The 17,255-nt window shown below is 33.3% G+C and overlaps 1 protein-coding gene across 1 annotated transcript; it reads right to left on the bottom strand.

Moving 5' to 3' along the window:
* Positions 1-531: 531 nt before the first annotated feature.
* Positions 532-5,314, bottom strand: LOC147411635 (uncharacterized). Its single transcript, XM_086450633.1, has 2 exons — positions 2,091-5,314; positions 532-836 (listed from the first exon to the last, which is right to left on the bottom strand). The coding sequence occupies exon 1, from the start codon at positions 5,196-5,198 to the stop codon at positions 2,103-2,105; it is 3,096 nt and encodes a 1,031-aa protein (XP_086306759.1). The 5' UTR covers positions 5,199-5,314; the 3' UTR covers positions 532-836; positions 2,091-2,102.
* Between the last annotated feature and the right edge of the window lie 11,941 nt (positions 5,315-17,255).

Below are 17,255 nucleotides of genomic sequence, written 5' to 3'. Positions count from 1 at the left end.
CATCAATCTATCCTCTAAAAAAAAAAAAACTAACTAAAATACAAGTAGATTGGACCTTGTTTAGGGTGTTTCACGCAAGTTGGCAATAATGGATAAAAAGTTTTAATTTCCAAGCAATCTCGATATTTCACCCATTTTCAATGTGTCTCAAATTTCTCTGCTTATTACGGGATCATATACGAACCCAATACCTTGTCTGATAGAGGGACAAACCACCAACTTATGTGACAAGAGCTTAGCTAGAAAAATGTTCATGCACAAGCATTGAATTATAATAAGATGATGACAAGTTCATTGGCTAACTTTCTTCAATCAGCGCGTGATGCAGGAACATCCCACACAGCACATTTGGGCTAGCTTTGAGTCCCTGATCAGTTATTGGCCCAAGATCAAAGTCCAATGATCACCAACTAATCCAAGCACACCACACAAAACTTGGAACTAATTATAGTCTATAATTTGGTAAACTTATTAGAAACATTAATAAGTTGGGTGTCTACTTGATTTCACAAAATAATACATGGGTATGTTTATAGCATTTTATTACATCAGTCAAATATTTGAATCAATGTTGATATAGTTTTATAAATTACTAAAGAAGGTATTATTTGAATTTATTTACATCCCACTCTTCCCATAGTTGTCTTAGGCAATGTGGGATTATTCCACACTTACATATTTGATAAAAGAAAAGAAGAAGAAAAAAACATTACAAACCCTAATGTAAGCAAATCTTAAAACCATGAGTATGTGCTTTTGTTTCAACTAATCCTTGAGCGCGCACGCAACAACTTTGTGTGAGATTTTCGACAGGTAGGCCCACACATCTTTCTCCACTGTATACAATTTTACAAATTACAAAGTTAGGGAGTGGGTTAAGATTTCTCACTTTCATGTTTTAATACAAAAACAACTATAACTACAAACCATTAGACCAATGTTAAAAACCATGCATACACAAAAAAATAATGATTTTCTGACACCCCCCTATGACATATGCCCCCCTATGCCCCGATCACATAATCGTAGATCATTTCATCAGGATACGCATAACCATAAATATTCTTCTTGTATATCTCGAGGCAAATGATCTATGGATCTATGATGGGGGGTGTATGTTAGAGGGGGGCGTCAGAGCACCACGACTCTTTTCAAAAGGGCGTTTCACTAAGCAGTCATTATTTTTTCGAAATTATTGGCCTTGACACATTTTTTTAAAATATATTTATCAAATGCTCATGCAATTTATTCACTTTTCAAAAGGGTGTATCTATTGGCTTTTCCTATATATCCTCGTTTTTCTAAATCCATATAGATAAGCTGATTTTTCTTTCCAAAATGGGTACCAATTTAGTTGAATTTACTTTATAATCTTATTTTCAACCCCAAATAGATCCCAAACCCTAAATATTGTACTGGAATTTTAAGTAATTTTGAAAAAATAAAAAATATGATCTTTAATTTTTCGTGTTTGTCAACAGGTGCCCGTTTTGGTTAAAGATGAATAAATACAAAAAGGGGTATAAAACAATTTGAATAAATATTTTACAAATGTGGCTGGACCAGTAATTTTGGCCTCATACATGATCAATTTAGTACTTTCACCTTCCACGTTCCAATAATGCAAAGTAATAAATAGGAGAAGGATAGCCACATTAGTGAAAAGAATAATGATTTTCTAATTAGAAAATTTTCAGGCGGTCAATACTTGACTGATGTGTTTCAGAGATAGAACCATGGATCTATTTCCTTAGGATACACAAATGCAAATCCTCATAAAAAATAAACATTTGTGTATCCTGAAAAAAATAGATATATGATTCCGTGTCCATAACACATCAGCCAAATATTGGCCGAGTGAAGATTTCTGGTTAGAACATCAGTACTCTAGTGAAAAATAACTTTTTATTTTATTTTTAATTAAGTGAAAATAATAATAATAATTTTTTGTGATCTACATCTTTATGGCATTCAAGCATCGCTTTTAGATCCCACATGTACAGGTGATCAAATACAAATTTAGTGCCAACTATGAAATTCAACATTAAAAACTATTATATGTGTGTGTGTGTGAGGAGAGAGAGAGATACCTTGTTGGCTCATTATCGTGTGCTTTGGATCTTGCGATGAGTAAAGGGGGCACGTCCAACGAAATTGATTTGGCTCTTTATGCGCTTCTCCTCGTCCACATTTTCCCATTCTAAGCGATTCCACCACTCTGGCTCTCCTTCAATATCTACTTTACCACCATTATTTTCTTTAAAATCAGAGAAACAAAGAGGGAGTTTATACAAATTGGGACACCCTCTCACTCTTAGCTTGTTCAGATTTGGAAGGCATGCATTGAACGAAGAGATACTTGTTAGGGCCGGAAGCTCCCAAAGGCACAAGGTGTGTAACCGCAAGAGGGATTTGAATGAAGAGAAAAGGAACCCACCGTCATAATATACATGCTTCAATCTAGCACAAAATCTGATTTCCAGCCTTTCTAAGTTTGGTATAGACACATTCAAGAAAACATTCAAGAGCATTGGACAGTATTCCAAACGTACATGTTTTAGTGACTGAAAACTCCAATGACATCGACCCCTCAACAAGTTCCTTAATCTTGGAAGATTAGAGACCCAAAGGTCCCGTAGAAAGTGTACTTCTTGATAATGTTTGAAGCCTTCTCCATCAAAAGCACTCTTCATTCCATGGCATTTCTCAATCCAACACTTTTCCAATCTAAAGGATCCCGGCCTAAACTGTGATAATGATTCAATAAAGTTGTTGTTGCATAGAAAGAGAAACTTGACACAATTGAGAACATGATCGACATGCTTATGAGACAAGTTGTTCCCACCATTGATCTCTAAATGTCCTCCTTCTCTGTTCTTCTTAGTAAACTGGGTAAAATGTAAGGAAGGGGTGAGTCTTGTGGCGAAACGAGAGGAGGATGACTTGTAATAAATATCTTTGTAGCGGAACTGTTCGCTTTGGAAAGAAGCAACATTAATTTTAATGTCCTTACTTCTTCCTCCACCTCCACCTCCACCTCCACCTCCTTGAGGAGAGACAGTTACATGAAATCTTGAAAACTGATCGAAGAAATCTTTACATGCTTCAAATTTGACAGAGCGAAAAATTTTGCCGCTACTTACTGATATGAAAGCTTCTCCAAGTTTCTCTTGGGGTTGATGGTTAGACTTAATTGGTATGCTATAATAGTGGTCACAACCGCACTGATTCCAAACAAGTAGCTCTCTGGGTGAATGCTTGATTTTTCCCCAATCGACTTGGCGTAACTGATTTGTGCCCAGTAGATACAAGCGTTTCAGTGTCTTGTCAGAGCATACTTCGTGGGGGAAGCGTTTGATTTTGGTATCCGAAAGATCAAGCATCTCAATGCTTGTAACACCTTCCAACTCTATTGTCTCCAAGCTCCGATAACCTCTTAACGAAAGTTGAACTACTTGGGTGGTGGTTCTAGAAAGGTTGAGAAATCGGAGGTTTGAAAGGTAAAAGCCCCCAATTCCGAAAAAAGATATGTCTTGTAGGGCCCTACAATCTGATAGGTCGAGTGACTCTAGTGCTTGTAACTGACCTAGGTGAGAAACCACCCTCCCTAAGGTAGAACAACATCTTAGGGTTAGAGTCTTGAGGTTGATGCAATAGGAGAGAGAAGATGGTAGGGATTGCAAAGAACGAGCATTCGAGAGGTCGAGCACCTCAAGTTTCACTAGTGCTTGAAAAGAATCATCAGGTAAAGCTGATAAATGTTCGCAATCTACCAATAAAAGTTGCTCGAGATTGGTCAAGTTGGAAAAGAAGGATGACGGAAGTGAGGTGAGGTGGGAATTGTTAGAAAGATTGAGAAGTCGAATTTTGCATGAGCGCTTAAATGAGATTTGATGAAAAGTAAGTGAAGTACCTGAAAGATCAAGTATATCAAGGTTTTCTAGAACTTGTATGGAAGTAGGAAAATCCTTAACGTTGCGACAATTCCGTAAGTTTACAACTCTTAAATTTTGGGGCAAAGTAGGCAATGATGAGAGAAGTGTATCTGAGAGGTCTAGGACTCGGAGAGACTCCATTTCATAAGAAAAGTCATTTCCGATGTCTTCTAGTTGGGCACGATCATGAAGCACCGACCTCGAATTGGTGAATGTTGGTGAATGATGGATCTGCTTCAATTGATTGTTGACCAAGTTTATCAAAACGAGGTCTTTGACTCCAAATATCCAAGGTCGACCAAACCTGTATTTATATATAATAATAGATGCACATAGAAATATTTCATATATATATTCATTCATCACATAATATGGTGTATCCATGACCTTCATTATTAAGCCTCGCCGTGTGAACTCAATCAAAAGATGTTGCCCCATCTTCCACTTCGAAATTATGTTTCCAACTCCCCCAATCAATCCCATTCCTAACCACCCATAAATCAAATCATCACCCAAATAACGATTATCCTTATCAAGGAGAAGCAGACATAAAAAACCACCTAGGATAGGGTCTGGTGTAAGATGTTCGCGGAAACTAGGAGAATCACCCAGGTCCAAGAGCTCTTCTTTGACTACATCTAAAAGGACAGAAGAGTCATAATATGAGAAGTCCCACGAAATGTATTTGTCGGTCTGCATCACCTTACAAACATCTGGTGATTTTGTCACGATCAAGATCTTGCATCCTTTAATTAGCTTGGGAGGTGGAATACCAACTGTTGAAATGTCGATGTCATTTGACGGAGGATCTTCCAATACTAGCAAGAACTTTTTTGTCATCAAGGAAGTGAAGATTTTTGTTGCCACCTCCCCTTCATCCCACTTGTGCTCATCATCATCATCATCATCATCATCGTCATTCTCATCATATGACTGATTTACTATTCCTAATTTCTTGGAAATCATCATTTGAATATTCCTTATGCTCCAATCACTATCCTGCGGTGGTGGCGTCGGCGGCATCGAAATCCATATCACAATGTCGAATAAGTGAGTATCCATAGCCTTCTTCACAATCCATTTTGCAGTCCTCACTCTCCCCAGTCCCACTCGCGGAGAAGAAGACGCATTAACATCAAATCCCATTATTGAAATGACTGCAGTAGCCGGATTTGCAAAGTGCTTCAAGGCCTCTACCTGGGCATCACGGATTATTGAGGAGAAATTTTCACCTAACCTCTCAAGCATGTTTTCTAGTTCCATTTTTTTTTTTTTTTTTTTTTGCTGGAGATTCAAACAACAAACTAGTAATTGTAATTGTGGCCTTTTAGTTTAGACGATTGGACTTGTATTAATAGTAGTTTAAGATACAAGAAAGAATAAAAAGAAGCCCAATAAGAAGAAGAAGAGACAAATATCAAGAAAAGCATTACTTTACTTCATGAATTTGGAGTATTGGATACCTTCCTTTGCATTATAGTAAAGTAAAAAAGTTATCTTCCTCATCTCATGATTCGTCCTCACTGCTCTCTAAAAGTATAATTAGATACCTTACTTCCATCATTCCTAATTCCTTATTAAATATATATATAGCATGTTTTTTTTCTTTTTTAATGCCAAATAATTAATTTAAGCTAATAAAATTTCCATTTAGAAATCAAAATAATCACAATTGACTAATTGGGAATCTACCCAGAGAAGAGGAAACGAAGAAGCTCTCTTTAGTCTTTTTTTTATAGAGTTTCTATTGTCGCACTAACTTTTACTTAGAGCACTCCAATTGGAAAAAAGGGTAATTATAAAAGTACCCCACAAATTAATAAGGGCAACCTACACCATGACCGAATATTTTTGTCTTATATGAGTTAAAAGTTTTCTTAATGAATTGATTTTTGGTGAGAACAAAATAAGCTCAAGAATTGTAAATCATCCATTTTTTGTAAACTAGTTTTAATGGAGTTTTTGTGAATATGATATCCTTATCATAGAAATCATCCTCATAAAAATCACCTCATTCCGAAACTTTTAACTCATATAAGACAAAAACAATTCAACTATGGTGTGGGTTGCCCTTACTAATTTGTGGGGTGCTTTTATAATTACCCAATAAAAAATCACAAATACAAGGGTGCTCTAAGTAAATGTAGGTGCGTCACAAATTGAGGAATCGATAAGGATCCAAGGCCTAATAAAATACAGGCCCAATCTGATAAAACGCGGGAAATTTTGTTATAGAATTTGTTTGAATATACTCTTGATTTCTTGGATACTAATTTGGGATTGAAAAATTTATAAATTTTGTTATATAATTTGTTTCAATATATGAAGTTTGATGTTTATTTTTCACACTAACTTGGATTAGATCCAAAATGTTACTGAATCAGACTTGGATCCTAATATTGAGATTCGATAAAAGCCAATCCGACTAAGGTTTAATCCGATGCTTGTCATATTTGTTTCAAATTCTATCCAAATTGTATCTGATTGATCTGATTCAAACCTGATCCGATCCATTAACAAACCTACTAGTAACACTTGAACATCTCAAATAGGTCTAGATAGTCGCGGTTTTGGGTAGGCTTGGATAGTGATTTTTATTTTTCCTGGCCCAGCCATTAGACAGGCAGTGTTAGACCAAGATATAAGGCCCAATTAGCACTATGTCATGAACATTTTATTTCTTCAAAGTGGGCTCGTGCACTGTTAAATAATGGCTTTTTTTAATGAATTTTTAAATAAAGGATATTTTAGTAACACCCCCCTGTGAAATGGGCGAAGTTAGGTTTACACCTTGGACTTTTGTTGACCCGGTCAAATCATTACCATTGTTTTTTTCTATTGATGGTCTACGATTTGAATACTCAAACTACCCTTGTGGCATTTAAATTATCAAAATGTCATTTTTTAGTTGAGAAAATAAAAAATCAAATCAAATCTCAACCGTTGGATCGAAATATTTTACACCATTAGATTAAAAGAAAATTCAACTTCATCTTCTTCAATCCAACATCATCTTCTTGAAGAAGATAAAGTTGGGGTTTACCATATCTCACTAGTTACGATTTGTATTTGTTATTGTTGGAATGTTATCAAGAGTGTTAGGTTTCTATTCATTAAATCCATTACTTTGAAATCCTACCATTAACATCTTTGAATCCAATTTAACTTTTGGGATAGATTTTGATTAGAGTAGGGATCCAGAACGGTGCCCCATACCAAACCAAGGTCCGGTGGCACCCCATTTTATTCCACGTGGCATTTTTGGGACCCACTGACCGTATGGATATGTGGTGCCTACGTACCAAAAATCATAGTGCTTGCTAAGTTGTATCCACTAGATCTAAGCTATTGAAAAAGAGTTTAAATACAACGATTAGAAATCATTCTTAACACAATGCTATTATCAATGGATGTACATCACCAATCAAACTAATCTTTTGTGTGTAGATTCATCATGGGATGGACCACCTATCCATATGATCATTGGGTCCCCAAAAATGCCACGTGGCATAAAATGGGGTGCCACTTGACTTTGGTTAGCTACGGGACACTATTCTAGATCCCTAGTCTTTTGGTTAAATAAGTTAAAGATCTCATATTTCATGGAATGAATGGAGGTTTCAACTCTCATGTGAGGTCTTTTTACCATTTTGTCCTTAAGACATAAGTTTCCGTGAAAAAAAACTTGTTTGTATTCTTAATTGTGCCGGGGGGGGGGGGGGGGATGAGATAAAACTAACATATATATATATATATATACATAAGGGGCGTATTACTATTTTCATTTTTTTCATTAATTATTTCATATTTTCTCTTGATTTTTTTTTCCAGTGTTTTCAATGTGGAGATTCTATGCATTGGGTCAAAGAAAGCCTTTGGGATGAGATAAAAATGATGATATTTGGATGATCACATTAATATTAGGTTGAAAAATATGAAATTGAATTGAAAATGATGAGAAATGGTTAGAAGTAATGAGATTAAGCTTTAAAATAATAAAGTTTAGATTTAGATTGATGAGAAATACATTAAAATTAATTAGGGTTCTCAAGATTATTACTTTTAGAACGACTAAATCGAATACATTTGAGTTGCTTTGATCGAAAAACATTTTCGTAATTTTAACACATAAAGGTATTTTTGATATTTCACCACCTATGTTAACTGATTATTAACTTTTTTATTGTTTTTATTAAGGTTGTAGACCTCATCTTGCATTTCGCAAGCAGGAACACTAATATCACCCATTTCGTAGGAATTTTTTACTAAATTACCCTTAAATAAATGTAGGATTATTATTCAGTTGGGGTTTAGTATCACCATGGAGGTGTAGGGCCGTCAACAGAGGCCTTTGGGCCTGGTTAGGTTATGTTTTAACAAAGCCTGAATTGAGTAAGCCCTATCCTGGCCCAGCCCAGCTCAAGCTTGTCTATAAACAAAATTTTTAGACATAACCATCTTTCCAAATTTATAATCCTTACGATTGGTATAATGCAAAGAAAATATCCTTTAATAATAGTGTAATGATTTTCTATCTCAACTTTGATAGGCTAATTTTTCTCCTGGGATACGCAGCTGCGCATCCCCATAAATATGTGTTGTTGTGTATCCCGAGGGAAAAGTCAAATGATTCTTGCACATGACACCTCAGTGAGTTTTTTTTATAGTAAATCTATCAGATTTAAAATTAAAAAATCAGTCCTCTTAATAATAAGGTCTAAAACAAAGGAATTAAACCCAAAAGTGAAGAAGTCCACGACGAAACATGAATCCGGAAGATCTCACTGATTCCATTCATGAATAAGTTCAATATCATGATTTTGACTCCAAAACTCATGATTTCTACTTATTAGTCATTCCTTCAACTTGTGACTTTTGACGATCCAAGCGTTCATGAAGCCTTCTACCATTTTTCCTGCATTTAAACCTAAGAACCTTGCTATTTATAGACAGTAGAGATAAAAGGGTCGGCCTCGATAAAAAAAATCAAAACACTTGATTGGCTCCCCATTCATCAATCTCAGGAAATGCAATCTGTACAACATAAGGACACATACGAAAGAAGCATCTCACCGTTGGTTTAATATGGGCTGAAAAAATAAAATACAATCTCGAGCAAGTAAGCATACCATCCAATGATTAAGATTTTATGCATAAATCAATAATACATATCTAAATAATACTTATCTCGAAAGTAATTTTCTTGAAAAATCTGAATATCTTCTTTTTTAACTACATATACAATTATTAATTGTTAAGTGTAGATCATCAACAACTAAAAGACGGTATCCTGATTACTGTTATAAAAATTTTGTCAAATTGTTCCATTTATTTTCATAGAAAGTAAAAAATTTAAATCCATTAGAATTTTGTCAAATAATGCATTTCTATTGCCAGTCGGTGCCTAAATTCAGTGGGCCTTCACGTGTCCTTAATTGGGTTGATAGAGATTGGACCCAAATTCAACTAATCTGGTGCGGGTGATTCACACATTTTTTTTTTTTTCTAAAATTTCTTTACATGAGATCTAACCAATTTGTGAATAAATTCATTAGAAACCCAAATCCATTGAAGAAGATATCAGGATCTATGAGACTATTTGATTATTTTTTTGTGTAATTATGTAGATGGTACACCTACCATCAATAATGGATTCGTTGTACATTAATTCCTGATCCCTGGCTGTTCTCAATGTAGGTCAGGTTTCACTCTTGTTGGGGTCACTGCAAAGTAACTCAAAAACAAAGGTTAAAGTTTTTCTCAATGATCCCTCTTTTGGGTACTTTGGTTCTTTTCTTTTTAAACTTATTTTTCCCTAAAATACAATTCGGAAGGCAACTTCAGGTGCTTAACCAACATAACTACCTTTTGTCCCTTTCTTGCTTCTTGAAGTGCCCTAAAAAATATGATTTAAGTAGGTTTAGGTAAATATATACACACACTTCAAATTGACCAAATGTTAATTCTTGCCAAGTCCCTTTGTTTTTCCTCTCCAACCCTTTTTAAATTTTTATTTTTTTACCCTTTTTTGGTTCAAATTATGTTTAAAATATATATATTATGGAGGGTAAACATGTAAGATGATAGATAAAAAAATACCCATTTTACCTCGAGATAAGCACTAAGGAACGAAACGGGGTACAAGTGCGAGCTGGCTTTTTTGGTCAAGTTTATGGGTGACGATATCATAGACCTTAGATTCAATTCCCATCAACATTGACTAATTCATGATCTCATTAAAAACAGACTTACAGATAAATAAATAAAAACTAATAAAAAAAGGGGGACCAAAACAGTTCTATCAAGAAAATTAAACTTAAGATCCTGACCCATGCTATATAACTTGGAATGAAGAAAAATCTTCATTCCTTGTGGTAGGAAAAAGTTAATTTAATTTTATATCAAGAAAATTAAACGTGACCCATTCTATATCAAGAAAAATCTTCCACATTTAATTTAAACGTGGATCGTTTGTGTAGGGAAAAGTTGGTATGGCAAAGGAAGACTCATAATTTAAAGATAATTTTTAAAATAAAAATATTATATGTAGCATAATTATGGTTTAAATATAAAATTATCTTTTAATTCTACGCAAAATCAATTTTATTTTAACCCTTGGTCTATTGGTTTGTTTATCTTTAAATCAAAATAGCAACAACAACAAAAAAGTAGAGATATTAATGAAAAAGTGATTAATTTTTGACGAATTTACGATTCTGGCTTATTGTTCATTTTAATTACCAAAACATGAACAATAACGAATTCGAAGGTTTTTAAAGTGAACAATCACGTTTTCGTAAGCCAAAAATGAATTATTTATGATTCCGACTCACTATTCATTTTAATTATCAAAACGTGAACAATCAAGTGAAATATTGATGACACATCAGATCAACTATAACCCGATCCAATAAAATGTGAGAAATATTTTAAGTTCACAATGTATGTTTTTAAATAAATGAAGTTTATCTGATTTCTGTACTTATAATCATATTTTACGATTATCTGGACCTGCCATGAGCCATATTTTATGATTATCTGAAACCATGCGATGGATCGAACGATTGGTCTTTTACAGAAATTCTCTCCTGAATCATGGACAGATTTGAGATCATGTATTTTATTAACATAGTAAAACATTTGGTTCATATTTTATATTGTAATGGTCCACATTAAGGAGAATAAGAAGAGCAGATTATTTCTACACAATAATTGAACTTCATTAAATGTGATGCATGTGCTTTCACACAATCGCACGAGGGTGTAATATTTCATCTGGCGACAAAGTTAGGTGTGCCAAAGAAATTTGATCATCTGCCAAGCAAGTTTGTTTACTGATTGTTTTTTATGAGTCGTGATTATATGACTACCCCACGTGGCACACTCAATCGACTCTCCTGACGTGAGAAGTTCGAGAGTCGTAGATTTGTATGTCTTGGGATACATGATTCTCTCGGGATACACTTTTTTTAATGGGGAAATGTAATTGTGCTTTTCGAGACATACAGATCTATGGCTCCTAAGCTTGTCGCGATAGGAGAGTCAATTGAGTGTGCCATGTGGGGTAGTCATATCACAATTCTTTTTTTATTAGTAAAATATTTTAAAATAAAAATATTAGATTTTTATTGGAGTATTGGATGAATATAGATGAGATACAACCAAACACTTTCAATGTATATCATTACAATAGGAAAATTATAAGTCCTTCTACTGACTTTCTTTGACACTGCACTGATGTGGCAATATGCATAGAACCAAAGATTTTTTCCTCGAGATACAAGAGAAAAAATCTATGGTTTTCTGGACATTTCCACGTCAACACAATGTCAAAGAAAGTCAGTTCAGTATTTTCTGATTTATATCTCATCAATATATAGGATTATTTATTTAAAAATAATAATTAATTAGGTATTTAAAATCTTCTTAAATAAGTTCCTTTATATATTTTGGATTGGTGCAATTCTCTATAACAACGACTCATGTAGTTATCAATTAATTCAATATAAATTATCCTCCGATATTGGAGAGAAGCTTAATTCATGACTAGTTCAACGTAAATACGTAACAATAAAGATTTTCAACTCAAAACAATTGCGAGAAATTTCTCTCTTTAATTTTTGGCAATTGAGTTGCTAGTCCTCAATGGCTAAACGGTCAAATCGTGCATCTTTGCTGTTATTTAAAAAAAAGAGTGCAATGCAGTTGTGTATCTCGAGAAAAAAGATCTATAACTCTATGTCCTTGCCACATCATCCGATTATTGACTGAGTGAAGACTTTCTAGTTAGAAAATCATTATTTAAAATAATAAATAAATAAAAATCATTAAGTTTATCAAGTTCAATGATTTTTTTTTATACATTTCAACACTAGTCGTCATAGGGGAATAATCTATTGATTATTTTTCCTTGTCTTCTAGTTATTAAGGAGTAAAATTTTACTTATTTATTTTTGTACGTTTTTCAAAATATGAATGCTTAATGATGTAATTTGGTCAATATGACACTTAATTTTTATTAAATAAATATGTTGGTTGTATTATATTTTAAAAAAATAATAATATATATATATTTCCTTTCATTTAGTAATTTTATTATGTGAGATACATTGTATTGTGTGTGTGTGTACAGAAGGCCAGAACCACGGAATTTTCAAGAATGGTGAATTACAAATTCAAATGAGTGAACCATGCAACGTAGGTCAATGTAACACCATTAAATTCCAACTTTGACTCAATGCCAAGATTCATTTGTACCAAACCTTTAGAATTGACCGAAAACCTTATCAAATCAGATAAGAAAGTTGGTAGAGTTGCATGTCATGTTCAATATTCTTTTTCAAAAAGAAAAAAAAAAAACATTTAAAATATTTAACACACATTAATCTGACTTTGCAAACTTGACTCGTGAGTCATCAAATTAACGAAAGCCATTACAAAATCAAAATTGTTATGGGCCAGGTTCTCGTGATTCATGGGAAAACACATGATTTTTTCGACCTTGTAAAAATAAAATACAATGGTTTAAAATTATATGTATTCGGGATTATATGAGTTTTTTTTTCATAAATCATTCTTGACGAGTCATTGAAACCCAATTAAGTTGTCCTTTATTGAGTCATCAAATTAACGAAAGCCATTACAAAATCAAAATTGTTATGGGCCAGGTTCTCGTGATTCATGGGAAAACACATGATTTTTTCGACCTTGTAAAAATAAAATACAATGGTTTAAAATTATATGTATTCGGGATTATATGAGTTTTTTTTTCATAAATCATTCTTGACGAGTCATTGAAACCCAATTAAGTTGTCCTTTATTGCATGATTGCATTGGCTATTTACTTGATTTTATTTATGTAAAGGTAAAAAATTTCCATCTATCAATCTGTTTCAAGTTACCAGAGGTTATCCTCAAGATTTAATGAAGAAATCATACAAAACAATAAAAGAATAGAGAGAACACAAGTTTTTTCCGTGATTCAGTAATGATGCTTACATCCAAGGGATTGAAAAGTCATTTCACTATAAAATCTTCTTGTTATATTATTTGCTCATTTTTTTCTAATCACAATGATTTTATTCTTTTTACATAAAATAAACCTTAATCATAAAAAGGAATCATAATATTTTCAAATTGTAACTATCAAATTTATTATTGTTTAAATACAATAATTATCCATAAGGAGAGAATCATTTTCTATCAGGATTCTTTTACGGTCGGATAGGATCCAATCTTGATAGTACAACATGTACTTCTCTCGATGCGTGATGATTTGAGCATCATGAACAATCCAAATGAGAGTGGATTTTATTCTTCTATAGTTTATATTGATCATACATTCAACCCAAGGACATAAGGGTAAATTCATCAAATTGTTTATACAACAACCAACACCCATAATTATTTTCTTAAAAAAATTCATAATTATAAAATTGGGTAATGTAGAGGTTATTTTCATGAATTCTTCAAGATTTTCAACTCTTTGATTGCTCGGTCCTTGAGCCCTCGAGATCTTTTCCCTGTCATCTGTTCAACAGAGACTCCAATGCTTAAGTTATAAGACCCTTTTTAGATAGAAAATTTTGCGTATCTTTTTTATGACCTTGCGCCCTTATTTATAGATTTTCGGAAGACTCATTGTTCATCTTGATTTCAAATCATATATTTTCTTGATTTTCTCTTAATTGTTCTTTATTCAAAAAATAATTGCACAATTCTGTATAAGATCCTATGCTTTTAGGAATCTTGAATTTAGACGTTTTTTCTGACCCTATGTCTTATGTCTCTCTTTTTTTTTTTTTTTTCTCATCAGTGGTTCGGATGACTATTATGCGATGTGTCCCTACTCCAAAACTGATAAATTTTCCCTCCACAAATAAATAATCTTTATTTTAAATTTCATAAAGTCATATATTATTTCATAACGTCGTCAAAATACAAGACTTTTTAAGTAATTTTCTACACTTATTTTTCTATAAGTTGGTCATGTGGCTATAGTTTTATGAAGTTTTCACTCGTATATAATTCTAAATAAAATATCTTTTAATCTAAAATAAAATCAAAAAACAATTTCAAAAAGTACAGTAAGTCTTGGAAACAAATGAGGAAGAACCAACGCGACATTCGGTCCACCAGAATAACCTACAACATAGACACGTGGAACGCTTGAAAGAGAAACAATGTGACTAAGTTGAATTTTTTCCATTTTGAAATTTCAAATTTTTATATTTTCTTTGTCTTATATCCGCAATTTACCCGGATTGTCGGCCAGGGAACAAGTGGGGTCCACAAGTTCATCGAAGCTCGCCCACCGGTCAAACAGGTCGCTTCTTTGCACGTCCGGTCACCATAAATTAGGCAGTGAAGGCTGGGAGGGGTTACTTTTTGCTGACGTGGAGGTAGCACCGACAAATATCACAATAACGAAAACGAGGAACAGAACGGAACGGGAAAATGTGGGCGTGATGTACGGTAAGTAACAGTTATTGTGAAATTGACGTTTCCGTTAGTTCAACAGTTTGTGATCGATAACGAGATAGTAACGGCTTCTTCAAGCCAAGCCGTGAGGCCGTGACTATTATAACCATCAGTCCATTACTAAACTAGGGCTTTGGCACATTTTTAATTATATTTCGTAATTTTTTTTTAGGATATAAAAATAACATATTAAACCCTAGATCGACTCCAATGCCATAAGACAATTTTTTTTTATTTTCTTTTTCTTTAATATTTTTAATAAAATTAAAGGTACATGAATGGGTGAGAAGGAGGAATCTTCATCTAAGTATATACGTGTCATCATATAAATGACTTTCAATCAAGAGAGAAACACAACTTTGAAATTCCTTCCAACTAAGCAGTCGAGACAAAATATGATACTTGGGTTGATATTGCACTCAAATGGACATTACTCTAGAAATGATGAAGATTCAAACGTAAAGAATCCTAACATAAAAGGGCCCTCACAAGAAAAGATCCTAACAAATGTCAAGAATCATGGACAAATAACAACAATCGATTAATTTTAAGCTTAGTTATAAAGGACTTGAATCTAAGATGCAGAACTAATAGATAAATAATATTGAGCAAGAAAATTAGACCTCACAACTCAATCATAACTCCCTAACTTAAAGTAAAATAAAGATGAAATGAAATTAAAAGCATGCAATTTTCTTTGATTCTAATCATTTACTCTATTGAATTTTGAACTAGTTTAAGCGTCAGAGTAGAAACACAGAAACTCGTGTCGAAGTGAACTACATGATCGGAGAATATGATTAGAAGAATCTCATTAATTATATTACACATTTGAAATGTTGGGGGAATCTCCCATAAGTTTACTCGAAATGGAATTGGATTTTTTATTTTATTTTATGTGTGTGTGTGTGTGTGTGTGAGAGAGCGAGAGAGTGTTAATTGTGACTTTGGGTCTATCTATTTTAGTGTTGTAAATGTGGAGGACTTTTCGTCCATCCAACATCTTGATATTTTTTATTACGACAATACAATACACTATCCTTATTCAAGAGTACCGATGTGATATCTATAAAAAAAAAACTTCAATGCATGTTTAAGATAGATTCACAATATTTATTTGATTGAAATCACATTAAAAAAACAAAAAAACCCAATATCACTATTGTACGTACAAGTTTTAACTTTTATCTTCTCTAGAATCCCCTACTCTCTCTATGTTGTTGGCACACCTATAGTTATTTTCTTGATTTTGGATGGTAATGAGGGTCATTTTCTTTCACATATCACCATCAATTAAGTGTGCATTCTACATTTTGCCTTACCCAATTTTAATCTTGATCTCACACTAATGTGCACCTGTGAAATGGTCCATCCATGGTAATAAACATCATCACGTCTCCAAATTTCCCAAACAAGGGAATACCTTTCCTCCTTGATAAGATCATACACGTGATTTAGATTTGAAAAGTTTCCCCCATAATTGTCTGGTGAAACGAGGTAGAAGATATCGGATTAATGCGCTCTTTGCATTGTCATCTATCCCTCTGGAGATCTATAGCCATCTGATTTGATTTGATAGTGATGGTGATGGTGATGTATTTTTACTTTTACTCATATAATAATCAAAATCAATAAGAACTAAATTATACATGTCTCTCTTCCACTATATTGATACTTAACCTACAACCAACACATTAACACCCTTACGTAAGAGCCAAATCTATAATAAAAAAATTAGTTTTGGTAATAAAAACATTGATAATTCACTCAACCTGGACACAATAATGCCAGACCAAATCTTATGAAACACAAGGAGGGTAGTTTTGGTATTACACTTCATTAAAATGTAATTGAAAAATGTCCTTCAATGCACTTTCATGTGGTATCTCACAAATCACATCCCTTCTTTACTTTATATTAAATCAACTAAAATAATCATGTATATTAATGGTCAATTATCACTTATTAAGCTAAAGATCATGATGTATGATCATCTTCACTTAATCACAATAATGAGCCGGTCTAAACATGCTCTACCAAAAGTTTATATGAGTACCGCATACATATTAACTTTCCTATTTCATCAGTTACTAGCTTTCCTAATCTAACGAGGTGTGTCAAATCTTCTCTGCCACCAACATTGTGATCCAACGAGTGAGACCTTACTGATTATTTCACTCTAACAAACCATTTATTAAGACAGCTTTACATCCTAATTAGGAAAACACTTGAAAATTATAGAGTAGATTAGCAACTCACATTTGATAATCTACATACCCCAGATCGAACAGTCATAACCGTTCGATCGAAATCATTTAATTATGGCCCACATTGACTGGT

The sequence above is a fragment of the Akebia trifoliata genome, chromosome 1, assembly GCF_017979445.1.
Source record: "Akebia trifoliata isolate Shusen 1 chromosome 1, ASM1797944v1, whole genome shotgun sequence".
NCBI lineage: Eukaryota > Viridiplantae > Streptophyta > Magnoliopsida > Ranunculales > Lardizabalaceae > Akebia > Akebia trifoliata.
The sequence above is the reverse complement of the archived record's forward strand: the minus strand, read 5'-3'. Positions and strand labels throughout refer to the sequence as shown.